This window comes from Leptodactylus fuscus, chromosome 1, assembly GCF_031893055.1.
Source record: "Leptodactylus fuscus isolate aLepFus1 chromosome 1, aLepFus1.hap2, whole genome shotgun sequence".
Classification (NCBI taxonomy): Eukaryota; Metazoa; Chordata; class Amphibia; order Anura; family Leptodactylidae; genus Leptodactylus; species Leptodactylus fuscus.
In genome coordinates this window covers 261,268,911-261,281,673 of record NC_134265.1, presented here as the reverse complement: position 1 = coordinate 261,281,673, position 12,763 = coordinate 261,268,911, and the positions used below count along the sequence as shown (strand labels likewise).

The 12,763-nt window shown below is 38.4% G+C and overlaps 1 protein-coding gene across 5 annotated transcripts in view; it reads left to right on the top strand.

The window, feature by feature from the left end:
- Window positions 1-12,763, top strand: part of ANK2 (ankyrin 2) — a 188,433-nt gene that overhangs the window by 162,776 nt on the left and 12,894 nt on the right. For all 5 annotated transcript variants that reach the window (XM_075286364.1, XM_075286356.1, XM_075286347.1 and 2 more), the window contains exons 41-45: window positions 1,085-1,159; window positions 3,131-3,262; window positions 5,573-5,719; window positions 6,834-7,113; window positions 8,635-8,929. In XM_075286364.1, coding sequence (XP_075142465.1) covers window positions 1,085-1,159; window positions 3,131-3,262; window positions 5,573-5,719; window positions 6,834-7,113; window positions 8,635-8,929 — 929 coding nt within the window. The remainder of the gene's footprint in view (window positions 1-1,084; window positions 1,160-3,130; window positions 3,263-5,572; window positions 5,720-6,833; window positions 7,114-8,634; window positions 8,930-12,763) is intronic.

Sequence of the window (12,763 nt, the reverse complement as noted above, 5' to 3'; positions counted from 1 at the left end):
TGAATGAAGCCTAAGGTATTCCTGCTAGCATAACATATATGAAGTCATAAAAGCACATGAGAAATAGATGTGACTGTAAAACTGCAACTAGAGGCAATAAAACCCCCTTTGATTGTGTTAAAAGCTAGAGTACAACACAATGCTTCCAATGTTCAGCCATCAGGTTGCACATTATACTGTCTTGACCCCATACAGTAAGATTTTATAGTATTGCTATGTAGTTCTTCAGCTGCTTACAGAAACATCAGTTTTCCAAGAGGACAATTCCCATAGAAATGAATGGACGTAGCCGGCACACGGGGGTTAAGCGACTGGCTGCCAGCAAAGTCTGCGTATCGGCCGCTTCCATTCATTTCAATGGAAGCGTGTTATTCGAAACGGCTGTTTCGAATAGTATTCGCCCATCTCTAGTGACTATTATTGTTTTAACTGTGGTTTATAAAACTTTTATATACCTGGAACTGTTACCATTTAGCTTATGAATAGGTTGGAGACAGTCGGCATTTACAATGTGCAGGGAGATGGGGCTTGCTCCCTTTACAATGGAATGACAATATTTAGTTGTACATGTATTCATACAATTCCAGGAAGAATAACAGAGGAATAGCTTTATGTCAAGTTATAAAAATAAGGCTCTACAATTACTATTCTAGGCAAAATGCAAGTACTTAGTATAACAGACAATTCAGGAGAGATAAGCCTGACCTGCACTTGAGCGTTTCAGCATCTTGGACTGCTAATATATTCATATCTCATTGTATTGTATGGAATTGAGCAGCCATCCCATAATTGGCAGTACATTGATATAGAAAGAGCACCAGTCTTTGCAGACCTCACACTGATTTACTGATCTGATCTATTAGTTTTTATTTTGGTTTAAAGAAATGGTATTATTTTCTGTTACTCGTATGCAACAAAACGCCGTAACAGCGCAGATGGAATATTACATTTTAGAACTATAATACTATATCAAGACAAAGTGGTATCTCCTCTGTAGTATATTTTCATCTATTTTATTAACCTCTTTAGCAATAGCAATTACACTTTGGTAAAATATGGCATTTTTCTGATTTATAATCTTTAGGTTTTGAGGAGGACCAAGAGAGGACGGAGCAGAGACTTGCCCATATTGCTGATCACCTGGGCTTTAGCTGGACTGGTAAAGTTTACATTAAAAAGTTCCTTAATATTGCTTTTTCTCATGAGGGAACATACATATACACTGCTAATGGTGTGCCTGGTTTGGATGTGATTTCATTATGCGGAAAAGCAACTTTTTTTGCTGCTGATTTTGCTGCAATTTTTTAAGCCGAAGCCTGTAATGGATTAAACGGAAAGGAGAAGTACTGTGCTTCCTTTATATCTTCCATAACTTTTGTAGCCACTCTTGGGTTCAGTAAGTAAAAAAAAAAAAAACAACAGCAAAAAAAACCCTTCCATACAGTAAGCTTTTGTCTCCCACCTATGTACCATCCTTATTATGTAGTTTATTAGTCATGGAGACATGGCTTTAAAGCTTCTAGCACTCACTAAGGTGGACAGCAGTCTAGGTCATATTCTGTGAACATATTACATCTGTAAAAAGCACAGTTTGTATTTTGTTACTGTTTGCAACAACGTATCATTGCAGTTAAATCCTCATTCTTTAGCTCTCATGATTGTTCAGACTGGAGACAATGTAGATTATTCTCCCTCCTGTGAGAAGTACTGTACAGTGTTAGATCTAAGGGTAAATTCACATATGCGCTGGAGGATTCCATTCCCCATTCTGCTTTAAAATGCAGAGAAGTGCATGTAGGACTTTTTTTCTCGCCATTTTTCAGGCCCACTATAGTTTATGGGGTCCACAGGTAACCACTTTTAAAACAGATTGGGTTTCTGTTTTTCAGTTCCCAAAGCAGACCCTAAAAATGGAAATCCAATCGCAGATATGAACCTAGAGTAAGAAGGTTTTTAGTCTTGTGATGTACACATAAATGTTTGAATCCACTGACTGCAAATCTGTGAAAAACAAATTCTATTAGAAAATGATGTCTTTAGTGACTGAATAACAGTGTGGACATTGTGTATGGGGCACTGGCCTCTGGAGAATCAACAGGTGATTGATATGAAGCAAAGGATCCACAGCAACCTGGATGTGTATTATAAAGAAATATGTACCCGCCAGAGGTGTAACTACCGCCATAGCAACAGAGGCAGCTGCCACAGGGCCCGGGACATTAGGGGCTACCGCTGCTATCATTATACTCGTGGGTCTTTTCGGAGTATAATGATTGGCAGAGCGGGAGAGGTAAGAAACATAAAAAACACTGTTACTTATCTCTCCATGATACGTGCAGACTTCGGCCTAGTCGTCTGACGTCTCATGACCCCGGCCTGCGTCCCGGGTCATGTGACGTCTGACGTCATTGAAGATCGACTACTTCGGAGGCCGACAGTGTAGGAGACGGGAGATAGGTAAGTAACAGAGGTTTTTTTTTTATGTTTTTCTCCCCCTGGCTCTCCGATTATTATACACTGGGGTCTGAAAAGACCCCATAGTATAATAATTGTTTATGGGTGTCCACAGTGGGACATCATACTGTGTGCAGGAGCCATTATGGGGTACAATACTGTGTGCAGGGGCCATTATTGGGGATAATACTGTGTGCAGGGGCCACTAAGGGACATAATACTGTGTGCAGGGGCCACTATGGGGGATAATACTGTTTGGAGGGGCCACTATGGGGGATATTATAAAGAGGAATATTTGATGCTGTATGTGATCCTGTATAATTTTGGTACAATTTTTTGGTGCAAATGTCTCGGGAGGGCAGCCTCATGTAAATCCAAAAACTATAAACAGTTTTAGATGCAGTGATGTATTCACATGAGGAAGGCTTACAGCTGAAATGTGCACTGTTCATGTGAATAAATAACCGATTGCATCTAAAAGTGAGTGTCGGTCTGTTGATACTTTTTAGTGCATTTTTTAGCAATAGAACTACTCATCAGGATATTTATCATCATCTTTGATTGTATCTATATTGCTAAAATACCACAATTGCCCACTAGATGGCATAATATTGTTACAGCTGGACTTGTTCTCATTTGCAAAATGTTAACAATGTGTTTTCTTTGCATTTTTCAGAACTAGCCAGAGAGCTAGACTTCACAGAAGAACAAATTCACCAAATACGAGTTGAAAATCCAAATTCCTTACAGGATCAGAGCCATGCATTGCTTAAGTATTGGCTTGAAAGAGATGGAAAACATGCAACAGGTAAATCACATACTAAAGGGGCAGGGTCATATGATAGTATCTGTCAATGTCACTGTCCACCTCAAATATCAGACTTTTGATTGTGAAGAGATGACAATTTTCTCCTGGAAGTGAGCACATCATTAAAAAATTAATACAAATTAATAATAATAATATTAATAATAAATGAATAATTATAAAAAATAATGATTGAAAAACTTGAAAATTCTATCAAGCAAACAGAACAGAGCACAGACAAACAAGTGCATTACCTTTGTGGACCTGATGAAAAAGAAACATGGCACTACTGTGTACTGTGAGTTGCAATGTATTAATGAAGATCATGTTCAACATTTGTACTGTTGTCTTTACACTGGGTAAATTGTCTTTCTTTAAGGCTGGGTTCACACCAGCACTTGCAGTCCGTTCGGGGATTCCATTCCCATGTAAAATGCGGAGAGAAAAGCATTTTTATACCCGGGTGGTGTTTTACAGTCCCTGGAAAGTGAATGGGATCCTGGCTAATCCAATTCACACATTGCAGAAAAATATCTGCAGCGGACATGTTGCGATTTCAAAAAACATTTTTGTAAATCTCAGCATGTCATTTATACCTATGGAAACTCAGGCATTTTCTGTATTGGTATAACTGAAGCAGAAAGTCCACAGAGGGGAATTCTATGAAAAGCACTGCGGGAAAAACTGCAATGTATTTCCACCATGTTTTTTCCCAGAGTGCTTTTTGCCTGCGGCTCACTAGGTGGGGTCATAGCCTTAATAAATTTGCCCTAGTGAATCATAATATCTGTAAAGCTCTGTGGAAGATGCTGGCACTATATCAGTAATTAAGATACATTTGTCTAAATTTCTATTGATTGTCAATATAGTCATAGTGTCATATGCAACATAACACTGCTCCATGAGAGGAACATAAAATGATGGATTTTTGGTTGAATATCACATGCCAATTTGTCATCATAAACCTCATTGTTAGTTGCATGTAGCTGTGACAATTCTGTCTTTTCTTAAAGGGAATCTGTCAAGTGGCTTTTTCACTGTAAACTGACTTTAGGGTTGGATCACACTAGCGCTTGTATTCCGTCCGCAAGGAGTCCGCATGGAGACACCCCCGAACGGAATACCAACGCTAATGCAAGCGCTGTGCAGTTAAGCACACGGAGCCCATAGACTATAATGTCACTGCCCACACAATTCATTCATGCGGGCAGTGTGCGGCAAGCACACGGAGCCCATTGTAGTCTATGGGCTCCATGTGCTTTGCAAGCACATCGCTTGCAATTGCGATTGCATTCCGTCCGGGGGGGTCTCCATGTGGACTTCTTGCAGACGGAATACAAGCGCTAGTGTGAACCAACCCTAAGTTCTAAGCTTTTAAAAACCTTTGGTCAGCAAATGCAAATTTATCTTAAATAGTCACAGTGGGGCGGGAGCAGCCTCATCTAGTCAGTCTGCCATCATGCCAAATCAGACATTAGCCTGATACTCTACCTAGCAGCTAGCTTCACAGGGTTTCATTTTAGTGCATGACCAGATGAAGTGCCTTTCTATCCCCCTGTGACTAGTTAGGGGAAATTTGCGCAAGCCAATCATTAAAATGCTGTGACTTATATTTCAGCAACAGAAAGCTTAGTGAGGAGCACCGTAAGAAGGTCATTACTTGATACAACAAATGCTGGGGCTGGTTTAGAGAACAAGTATCTGGCAGGTTCCCTTTAACATACATTTTGATTACATAACTGGTATGTGATTGGATTTTGCTTTACCAAAGCTCAAATCTGAATCAGAACTATTCAGAAATGACTGTCCTCTGAGATCTGAAAAATGACTGCATTAAAAATATGTTAATTTAGTAATTATAAAATTCTTTTACACTTTAGAACTTAAGAGTTCCATGAATTTTAAGTGTGTGAAATTTAAGGCTTAGTAGTAAACTGTCTCAGAGCTACTTTATATCAAAGTATGTTTGCATAATAGCAGTGAAGTTTGGTGTAGAACATATAGGAAGCCATATGGATTTTGATATGCTTTCACTTAGTGGAAAGTGGAATAGACAAATCAGTGGCATTTAGCCATATAGAACAGTGCTTTTGGTGTCATTCTGCGGTGTTTTCTTATCTTCATCATGTTCCATTTAAGGCTGCATTCACACAGAGTTTTATGGACAGGAAAGTGACTCAAATTCCTCCTACAAAAACGCCTCACCATACAGTCCTATGTGACTGTGGGTAGTCTGATGCAAATAATAAAATCGATTTATACTAAAATTCAAAATCTATCTTTCTTCATTCTTCTCATTATTTCAAAATCCAGATTCCAGTCTAAACCAGTGCCTCACTAAGATCAACCGAATGGATATTGTCCATCTAATGGAGTCATACATGAAAGAACCCATGCTACGCCATGCCAATCGCACATATGCTGATATAGAACAGACCATAACACTGGATCACAGTGAAGGTAATAAGCTCTAAAAATCTGCACTTATATACCAGAAGAATGTTTTATAGTTAACATTCTAGCAAATACTTTATTTCAGTATTGAAAAGCAGGGTATGAATGGACACTACTATATACTGTACCCATGTAATGGTGTGGTGGTACTACTGATATGTTCATATCCCTACCAATATAAGGGTTGGTTCACATCTGCTTTTGTATTCCGTCCGGGGGAGTCTGCATGGAGACCCCCTGAATGGAATACAAACGCAACTGCAAGCGCTGTGCTGTAAAAGCACATGGACCCCATAGACTATAACCTGAGCAGGGAAAGTTTAAATACTTTTACAGAAGACTCTCAATGATTGAGGAGAATCAGAGCAGGACCCAAATGGTGAGAGGTTTCAGTGAGCTGAAGGGTTATCCACTTGACCCCTTCCCAAAATGACAGGGGGCGGGGCAAGACCAGAAAACGTGGAGCATGCTGCCCTCCTCTTCGCCACAACGCCAACACAGTGGAGGGACCTGGGGAAACATAGCATGTACTCTCGTAGGAACCCTATACCATTGGAGAAATGGATCTTTATGTAAATTGATAGCCATCCGTTTGCATCTAGTTTGTACATCTACTAAAAAAAAAAATTGTGATCTGAATGAAGCCCAGTATGGAGGTTTCTGCAGGATCCAGTAAAAAGGAAAATCAGAAGTTATTCGATGGGATGCTATAGGAGGCCATCACAAGAAATCTTCATTGGATTAATTGTGTTTGAGGTTTTTTTTTATAATTTTGGGTGGGAAAGTTAGAAACTTTAATACTGTTTAACTGTCTTTCACAACATTGCAATCTCCCTATCATCAAAATGAAAGTGTTTATTGGACTACCATGCAAATATAATTCCAACAATTTCTGTATTGTTACAGCATGTAGAGAATGAGAATAGTAAATAGAATTGTTCAAAAATAGGGTTAATGGGGTATATTTTTTGGCTATTTCTATATTGTACTTATTTTCACTGTTATCAGTATTTAATCTCATTGTTTTAGCTATATGTATACACATAAAAACTATATTAGTTGATATTCCTTGCACAGTTATGTTGGTTACGTGTAGTCAATGCTTCATTTATATTCTTAGGCTTTTCAGCTCTTCAGGATGAGTTCTCCAGCCCGCAGAAGAAGATCAGTATTGATCATTCGGAATCACGAGGCAGTGAGAGAGGTGAACATCCTCCCCTTGTGTCTGAGGAGGACGTTTCAATCACTTATTCATCCTTCCATGAAAGCTCAGCCAGGGCTGAAGATGACAAGTCTGTTACAGAAATAATCCGTCAACTCCAGAAAGAGAAAGTAGAGGCTGACTTCTCAAGGGAATCACAGAAAATATCAAGGGCATTGTCTTCTGAACCAGAATATGTGTAAGTATTCATCTTTTGGGAAAGGGTTGTTCCATATGTTCTACAATTTTAGTTTTCTTTCTTCTTCCTGAAATGCTATATAATTGAGAATATAAAAAAAAATGATGGTCCTGCAGAAGAGAATATTACAACACGTAGTACTAAATGGAATTCATTCAATGTGACATTTATGACTTCTGTACATTGCCTTTGTTAAAAAAAAACAACAAAAAAAACCATAATCTAAAATATCCTGCAGCATTAGATCTGAACATCCAACATAGTTGTGATCTTGTATTTGAACAGGTAGTGCACAGGGTGCTTCAAAGCAAGCTGCATCTGTATGACTTTTGGGTCGATGTCCATCACTATGGTTATGTTGAGTCCTGCACAGTTCTTTACCAACCATTGGGAAACACAATGAAACCCCCATACATAGGCCCCATAGCATCCATATGCACTGTTTTTTTCATATTTACATTTTTGTTCTCTGGTCATTTCCCATGTAGAGTTATTAATATGAAACCAATAGAAAATCTAGCTAGAACTCCACTGATACAGCAGCGAAGCTATATTGTAAAATTTTGACTGCAGTCCCTCACAGTTTCTTAAAGCTGTGCAACTAGATAAGTCTAAGTAAATCATTATACATGCTAGAGATTTATATATTCTATATACTGTATATATCTCTATCTATCTATCTATCTATCTATCTATCTATCTATCTATCTATCTATCTCTCTAGAAGCGCCGGCGTGGTCTCAAAGGGACCATTACAAATATAAGAAACATATCTTTGCTCGAAATAGAAGCCTAAATGCACAGAAAATCAACTGACGGTGGCTCAGTGGTTAGCCCTGCAGCCTTGCAGTGCTGGAGTCCTGGGTTCAAGTCCCACTAGGAACAACATCTGCAAGGAGTTTGTATGTTCTCCCTGTGTTTGCTTGGATTTCCTCCCATACTACAAAGACATACTGATAGGAAAAAAAATGTACATTGTGATCCCTATATGGGGCTCACAATTTACATTAAAAAAAAATCAACTGATAATCTATATGCAAAGGAGGAAGCAAGTGTACCCGGGGTATGTCCCAGGTATAAGCACCGTCTCTCTATCCAGGACCATGTTCCACCCACTGTAAAGCAATGATTAGTATCGGCAGGCAGCATGTTATAGATTAGGAGGAGCTGAGAAGATTAATATATAGAATTGTGGGGAAAGTTTGAGTATAATTTCTATTTTATTTATTAAAATATTTGTTTGTTATGAAGTAATGAAGTGACTGACAGCCTTCCCTCTATGACTGTGTAGTCACTGTTAGAACCCCCTCCTTGACTTTATAGCTAAGAAAGAGCACAGATTTCAATAGATAAATGACAGGTTATAATGGATCTTTCCCTACAAAACTATCAATCTGCTCAGCTCCTCCTGTATCATGAAGCCTGCAGATTGCACTGCATTTTCCTAAAGTCAAGTTCCTTTTAAGGGTAGACAATTGTAATATATTATAGAAATGAATACATGTTGGCTTATTTCCCTAGTGTTACATCCCCCGATCTAGAGAAAAATCTGACAGAAACTGCTGATGCTGAAGACACTCTGAACTGCAAAGAAATCCCACAGTCTCCGCTTGGAGCATCTAAGGATATAGATAGACCCTCTTCAGAGACCCCCAAGTCTGACCAGCATAGTGATTCTCCTATTGTCCAAGAACCAGATGACCTATTGGAACAAGAAGCAAACAAAAATGACCTCTGCATAGTGGAATCTTCAGACGAGCAAAGAGACAGGTTGGATAAAGTCGCTGAATACAAATCCCTTGACTCATTCGAAAAGGTAAATCTCTACTAAGACATTCTTGTCAGCTCCACACAATGGAGGCCTATGTAACATGTGTTTAGCCATGTCATAAGATGGTCACAAATGTAAAGATTATTGTTAATGGTTGAGAAACTGTAATAAAAAACTACTCTATTAGCTCTAACACTTAAGATAAGATAATCCTTTAATAGTCCCACCATGAGGAAATTCAGTATACATTAGGATAGATTCACAGGTGCCAGATTGGTTGAAAAATGTTTGCGTCTGATAATGAGTTCCATTTATCTGAGTGGGCTTCTAAATGTGACACGCACATGGATTTCTGCAAGCCCTGATCAAATAAAATTGATTTTCAGCTGCAGGAATTTCTGTCACAAGTTTGTCTTGTGTGAACATACCCATGTGTTTTGGTGGTTTATATGGCCTTAAGGCTAAGGCCCCACAGGACGACCCTCAGCCAAAAAACGATGCGGGAAAAACAACGGTGGCAATGCATCGCGGTTCTTCCCGCAGTGCTTTAAACAGAAAGTTTGCACAGTTCTCCTCTGTGGATTTTCTGTTACAATTATATCTATGGGGAAACTGCTTGTGTTTCCGTAGATATAATTGACATACTGTGATTTCCAAAACCGCGCCGGTTTTGGAAATAGTGGAGTGTCCACGCAAAGTGGGTATGGGATTTTCATAAATCCCATCCACTTTGCCTGTATTGAAAAATGCCGTGATTTTTTCTGTGACATTTCAGCCGCGGGCAAATCGTGGTGTTTCCAACCCGTGGGGCCCCGGCCTAAAAAAGTACAAGTGAGACCAGGACTTTGCAATTAATCAAATTAATTTGATTAATTTGCTATTTTAAAGACTTGTGATTCTGATTTTCGTCAGAATCATGAGATCGATTACTAAGACATTCTCACCTCTGAGCATTGTTTCTGGGTGAGAATACAGTACCTCCATAGTTTAGCATACACTGGAGCATGCCACCATTTTTTGGAGTCACACAGAGGTACAGTATGAGCTTATATATTTTGTGTGCTGTATTGTGGAGCTATAGTACACCTGGAAGGATTTATGGGCCTCTGGGAAAAAGTTATCTGCCATATACTAATCATTATCTGCGTGAATAGATTTCTTGTGGAAAAAAATTTGACTTTTTATTTTTTGCTCTACCTCAGCCACTTTCCAAAAAAAGAGGAGTGGCAAGAGCTTTAAGAGGTGAGGGTTTTATCCCCGCACCAGATTTATTATAATTTTCGCCAGAAATCTGGTGTAAATAATGCTGGAAATATACCCCAGCTATGAGCTAACATACATTTCCTTCCATATGAACAAATTAGCAAAGGGTCTCATTTAGGATGAGATATGCGCCTTATCATATATCCTTTGCTGGTGATGGGGTTATAAAGACTGCCGTAAATAACTATATTATAAATCTCCCCATTTGGTAATATAAATACACATAGCTGCCACCCTTACATTTGACTCAGGCTTACAGAGGTACCGATTCTAATATATCCAAATCATGAACATGATGGATTACACAATATGCATTTGTGTCTTCAGGTTACATTCTGTTTATACTTCTGGATTTATTTTATTGAAGGAAAAAAATAATTTAATGAATAAATGTGTCAACCTGTACCCTCAGGCTTAGCTCGGATATTGCTTTCCAGACATTGTAGTAAATGATCCGAATACCAGCCATGCATTTCAAATTCACATCCAGTTCTTTTCAATAAGGCGCAGAATAAAACAGATTATCATTCCAGCTGGTCACAGGTTTACACTGTATAACATATTGATGGCCATTAGATTTGTGATGTACAGCTCATTTACTTGTCTAAAAACCCAGTGCTGTGCCTTTCAGGAAGAATCAGTATTGTTGCAAAGTGGTTTTTGCTCATTTGGAAAAAGTGAAATTTGACAATACCCATCTGCTCTTTATGTGGGTTGTCAAGCTGTTGTACTGTTGTTATTCCTCTTGCCATATCACAGGTACCATTTGTTTATTAAAAATGCTGGAATTATACTGGATAAAAAGGAAACTATTTTTCTTATGGTACCCTATACTAAATTCTTTCAGCACAATACGTCTAGAAGGCTGGCTGATCTGGTTGGGAGTAATGGTATAGCTAAGGCAATATTTAAAGAAATATTGTGTAATGCCATTGCCTCCATTAAACACAAAATGTAGATTCATTGTGGTTATTCTAATGAGAAGACTACATAATAGGCACAGTGTACTATTATTAGTATTAAATAGAAGTCATTGCCAAACTGGGACACACATGGTTAAAATTTATCCATACGCTTACCTGGCCAGCTTTTGAGCGCAACTCCATTGCAAAATAAACAAGAGTACTGCATTTAGCAGCCTTATAGGTGTTATTGTGAGATCCTGTAACCCTACTGTTCCACTACCCACAGAATCACTAACTGTTCTATTATACAGCTACATTATACAAGGATGTATTCAAGATTAGTATATAATAATGCAATATGAATGAATCATTGAGGAGTTTCAGAAGTTTGTTATTTTCCATTGGTTTTAAGTGTCCATTTTACTAGAATAAGTTACATTTTTATCTGTATTAAAGATGAGACTGTCCATATTACGTCTCATAGCCTCCTACTCTGGTGGTGGCCATATATGAACAACCTGGCCATGGCTAAGTCTAGGTTGATATTTGCGCCCAAGTCTCTGTTGGAGACTCCGCCGCAGAAACTAGCAAGTAGGACTTTTCTCTCCACCAGTTTCAGTATAAAAATGGCAGAAACCCGATGGACACCTGGTAGACCCTGTTATAGTCTATGGGATTCACGAGTAAATGCTGTTTTAGTGGTCCTGATCTCCATTAGCTAGGTCCCGACCGGATGACAGAGACCATTTCCTCATATATTGTTCATCCGTCTGCTCAGTCATGATGTCATACAAGTGTATGTAGAATAAATAAGTAGGTGTGTATAATAAGTAAGAAGAGCAGTCCAAATATTTAGTTTGTGAACTTTATTGCTAGGAAAAGTGCCAAACATGGGAAGAAGAAAAAAAAATTCTTTAATGTCTAAGATCACACAAAAATGCTTTCAGTTGGAATCATTTAATAAAAATGCTCCTGTTTCTAGATATCATTGTTACATATTTGCCGTAGTTCTTAATCAGAACATCCACCTAATGTGTCCCGTGCTGGTGAGAAGCTGCTGCTTCTGATTCTTATTGTCTGGTCTGGGCCTGTACAATAGTGGGAATCGCTCCACCAACCATTTACAAGGAATTTGTGCAATCTGAGCTATTGAGCATGTGCGACCACCAGCAATGGACACATTTGATGCGAGAGAATCAAAAAGGCAGCAAAGAAGCACCATAACAAAGATGTAACAGCCATATCTAGATGGATGAAGATTTGTTTTAATCATTTCATTTAAAGACTTGTCTGATCTAATAGAGTAAATGAATATTTATTGGGAGAACCCCTTTAAAGAAGTTCTACTGGAATTCCATATTTTGCATTAAGAAAATAAGTTTCTGACAATTCATTTTTACAAGATGGTTCTAGGTGCTGGTTATTTCTCGGGCCAGTAAATCTCTTTTATTTTATCTTGTCGTTTACTCAGATATTGCTATAAGCTTTCTAAGTTAATTACACTGATATTACTGTAAAATTATGAAATATATTAATAATGAAGTATTTGAGTTATTACAATGGTGTAATAGTGTGCCTTAAGGTAAGGATGCACATTCAGGTTTGTTGAGGCAGTTTTTACATCCGTACCCAGTAAGTACATCATAGAGGGTGAACACCTATAAAGGACACAAAAACTGCATCAAAAATATATGAATGAGTGTCCTTACCC